Source organism: Centroberyx gerrardi, chromosome 4, assembly GCF_048128805.1.
Source record: "Centroberyx gerrardi isolate f3 chromosome 4, fCenGer3.hap1.cur.20231027, whole genome shotgun sequence".
NCBI classification, from domain to species: Eukaryota; Metazoa; Chordata; class Actinopteri; order Beryciformes; family Berycidae; genus Centroberyx; species Centroberyx gerrardi.
The window spans coordinates 10830418-10834014 of NC_136000.1; the positions used below are offsets into that span (position 1 = coordinate 10830418).

Here is a 3597-nt window from a genome sequence, read left to right on the forward strand (position 1 = left end):
TCATTGAAATATAGTTTTTGTGCCAGCTAATATAAAAAAGAAAATATATCTGTAACAACTCACCTGTCATACTCATTATTTTACACACACATTTCCTTTATAACCATTCATTATTAGAAGCAACCAACAACAAACCAACATTTTAACAAGATATTTTCTCTTATGTTTTTGTTTTTCTTCATTTTGGTCAGTTTGTATATAGAAGTTGGCTTCAGTTTGGATACATATTCTTTCCAAAAATTTTGTGAATATCGTTTGTATATCAAACATTTTTTCCAGCTATATAAACAATGAAGCATGTGTCCATCAGATTGGAACTCATACTGGGATGGAGAGAGAGGGAGGGCTCGTTCAGTTGACTGGTGCCTGGTGGGTCTTCATCCTGGGCTTAGGCACTGGTGAAGACTGTTCCCCTTCAGCGGCTCTGGATCCCTGTGGAGGTTTCTCTTGAGCCTGGGCTCCAGCCTGAGAAACAGCCTGGTCATAGGCTCTTGGTGGCAGTTTGGGGCTCGGGGTGAGAAAGGCCTCAGTGGGGTGCATGGTCTCATATTCGGGGCTGATGGGGTCAGGTTGCTGCTGCCGGTTCATTGGGATCATTTGGACTTGCCCTTTGTCTTCCAGGCTCAGCAGGGCTTTGTTCTGTCTGCGACGGCAACCCAATATGAGGATGATGATGAGCAGGAGCAGAATCAGACATGCTCCTCCTGCTAGTGCTGCCATCACTACTTTGCGTTTAAAACAAAGCAAGGCTGGTGGTGCTGGCTCTGAACCTTTACATGTTAGACGGATGGTGTTACTTTTCTCCTTGCTGACTGTGTTTGCTGCACTGCAGGTGAAGTTGGTCTCCCCTTTCAACTGAGCCAGTGATATGCTCAGTGTTTGCTTTGTTTCACTGCTTAAGGTCTTCTCATCTAGGGTCCATGTGAACACCAAGCCTTGAGGTTTGGCTACATGGCAGGTAAGGGTTACAATGCTAGCCTTAGAGTCACAGACAAACTTCACTTCTGGTTTTAATACCGTCTCCATCACACAGAGATGACGAGTCAACCCTTTAACAAATGTCCCATTTTTATTGAGCACAACTGCTTTGTAAATCCCTGCACTTGAGGCCTTTATGTTCTTCAGCTGTAGAGATCCAGCCGGAGAGATGTCCGCTGGCTTTCCAACAGACACTCTGCCTGTCTGTCTGTAGAAAATGATTGAGTCATTGTGTGTCCATCTCAACATATCTGTGTTGTCCAGTGACTTATAGTCCAGAGACAGAGTCAGAGTCTGCTGCCCAATTGCAGCATAGAAGTCACAGGTGTCCTTGTTAGCTGCTGAGAGGTTGATGAATCCAGACAGAATGATGACACCAAGTGTGGCAGCAAAACACGCCATGATACGTCCTCCAGGTAGTCCAGTGTATCGTTGCTGAATTTTGTTTTTCCAAATCACTTCAAGTTTGACTGTTGAAGGTATTTTTCTTCTGTTATAGCATCTGATTAATTTATCCTAGTCCATGACTCTTAACCCCCGGCCGAGAAAAAGCCCTGTTAAGACGAGTGGATACCTCCAAAATCAGTGTTGATTCACTGGAACCAGTTTGCAACTAAGATCATAATTGGAAATGCCACACGTTGAGCTCCTTAAGTTCAGACCCAAGAGAGGGAAGTGTATCGTCAGAGGGAAGGAAACTGTTACCCAAGAGTCTATTTTCAGTTCTCTGTTGAAGTCAAAAAGTCAGCGTGACATAGAAGACTAGATATTTGCCAACATATGTGACTTACTTGATCACCCGCTATATACGTAATTCAGCAATTTCACCATCATGTGCCTGATGAAAACCAATGGTGGTCAAGACATTGCTGAATAAACCACTAAGGGCACATCAAACAGTTTACAAGTATCTCTTTAAATATCACTGCACTCTTACGCCATCCCAGTAACAAATGGCATTGTTCCCATCCTCGTGTCATGTCAGATTAACAATCACTGATCATTTTCCTCCACCAATATTGGCTTTTCATTCTGAAAACACTGTCCAAATGTAAAAGTCCTGTGATCATGTGTTGTAGGAGGAAAATCTGGCCCTTTACAAGGATCAATAATCAGCACTTGAATAAAATCTCTTTACAGTTTCCTGGAGCAGATGTTTGAGGTGGGCAATTGACCGACTTTGCTCACTCGCACCGATAGTGGCCGAAAACTCTGTTGGTCATCTGTAAAGCAGTGGTTTTCAACTCTGGCCCTCAGGAGCCCAGAGTACTGCTGGCTTTCTATTTTGTCAAGTAGTTTTTATTCTAGCTGGGACTATTTAGACCTGCAATGACAGGTGAACACAATTAACTACTTGGTAGAACAGAAAACCTGGAGCTGAGAGCTACTGACCTAAAGGGCTACACTGACTTTTTGGGAGTCGGTCACCTCACTTAATATCTGATGTGGGGATTGGCACCAAAATCTGTGTCTATGGTAGATAGCTCATTTAACATTATGTTAAGTAATTGTTGGCAACTAGCAAGTATGAAGATAGACCTTTTAGTAAAGTTGGTTTTGGTTTTTATTCCATGTCCTGTATTCAGAACTTCTGAAAACAAAATCTCAGCCTCATCATTAGTTAAGTCCATTACAAATCAACAGCGCAAAAAACTTTAGCTGTCTGGCTAAACTTCCTGTGTTAATAAAAAAAGTTACACTTGAAGTCTCATGAGAAGAGACATCTGGCATCGAAAGTTGTTCCAAAGAGTGCATTATTTTTGTCTATTTACCCTAACCAAGCCTTAACACGTCATTAAAGTTAACTAACCATCCAGCCTTAGATCTGCTACAAGTTCTCATTTTCTCACTTTGCCTATGATTACTTAACATACTGTATGCTAAAGTGTTAACATGCACACCGGACAAAGCTACCAGACTCACAGAAATGATTTTGGTGCCAATCCTCCTGTCACCTGTTTGGTAAGTAGAACAGTAATAGAGTAATAGAAACTGTAAATACTGTAAATATCAGCTAATATGAGCTGTTGATAAGGGAAATATCTATCTCTATATTAAACAATGTCCAAATAAAGTTGAATACAGGGACAGCCAATAAAAAACATGGCTTACTTCAAGCTCTGCTAACTGTAGGGGTGAATTTTAATTCAGACCTTTCACACATTTTGAATTATAGATTTGGAAGAAACCAACTGAGTAATTGAGTTAGGTTATAACTGGCTTTGTGTTCTGCAATTAGAGCACAGCAAGCAATACACAATATATTAGGCTGTTGGAATAATATAAAAGGAGTTCAAAGATTTATCATCATTTAAATATTTCCCTGCTGGCATTTGCATTATTCATCCTGGTTATTGGTTTTTGCCCACCACAGAATACAAATGACTTTTACTTGTCCACACTCAATTGGTTTAGTCATGGCTGCCTTTTCTGATAAAGCAATTGAATAATGAGTGGACGCGGCCTAATGTAAATATCCATTACAAATGCTGTTATTTTGGAGCCTTGAGCTGTGCGGCTCAACTGTAGAGAATGTGTATTTTGTAATTAGAGATGGTGGCCATGCTGTCAAATAAGGGCTGACGTGAAAATGAAATGAAATCATTTCAATAAATCTTC

The 3597-nt window shown here is 40.9% G+C and overlaps 1 protein-coding gene across 1 annotated transcript; it reads right to left on the minus strand.

The window, feature by feature from the left end:
• Nucleotides 1-274: 274 nt before the first annotated feature.
• LOC139910323 (T-cell surface antigen CD2-like) lies at nucleotides 275-1575 on the minus strand. Its single transcript, XM_071897596.2, has one exon. It carries the CDS (start codon nucleotides 1378-1380, stop codon nucleotides 352-354), a length of 1029 nt encoding a protein of 342 aa, XP_071753697.2. The 5' UTR covers nucleotides 1381-1575; the 3' UTR covers nucleotides 275-351.
• Between the last annotated feature and the right edge of the window lie 2022 nt (nucleotides 1576-3597).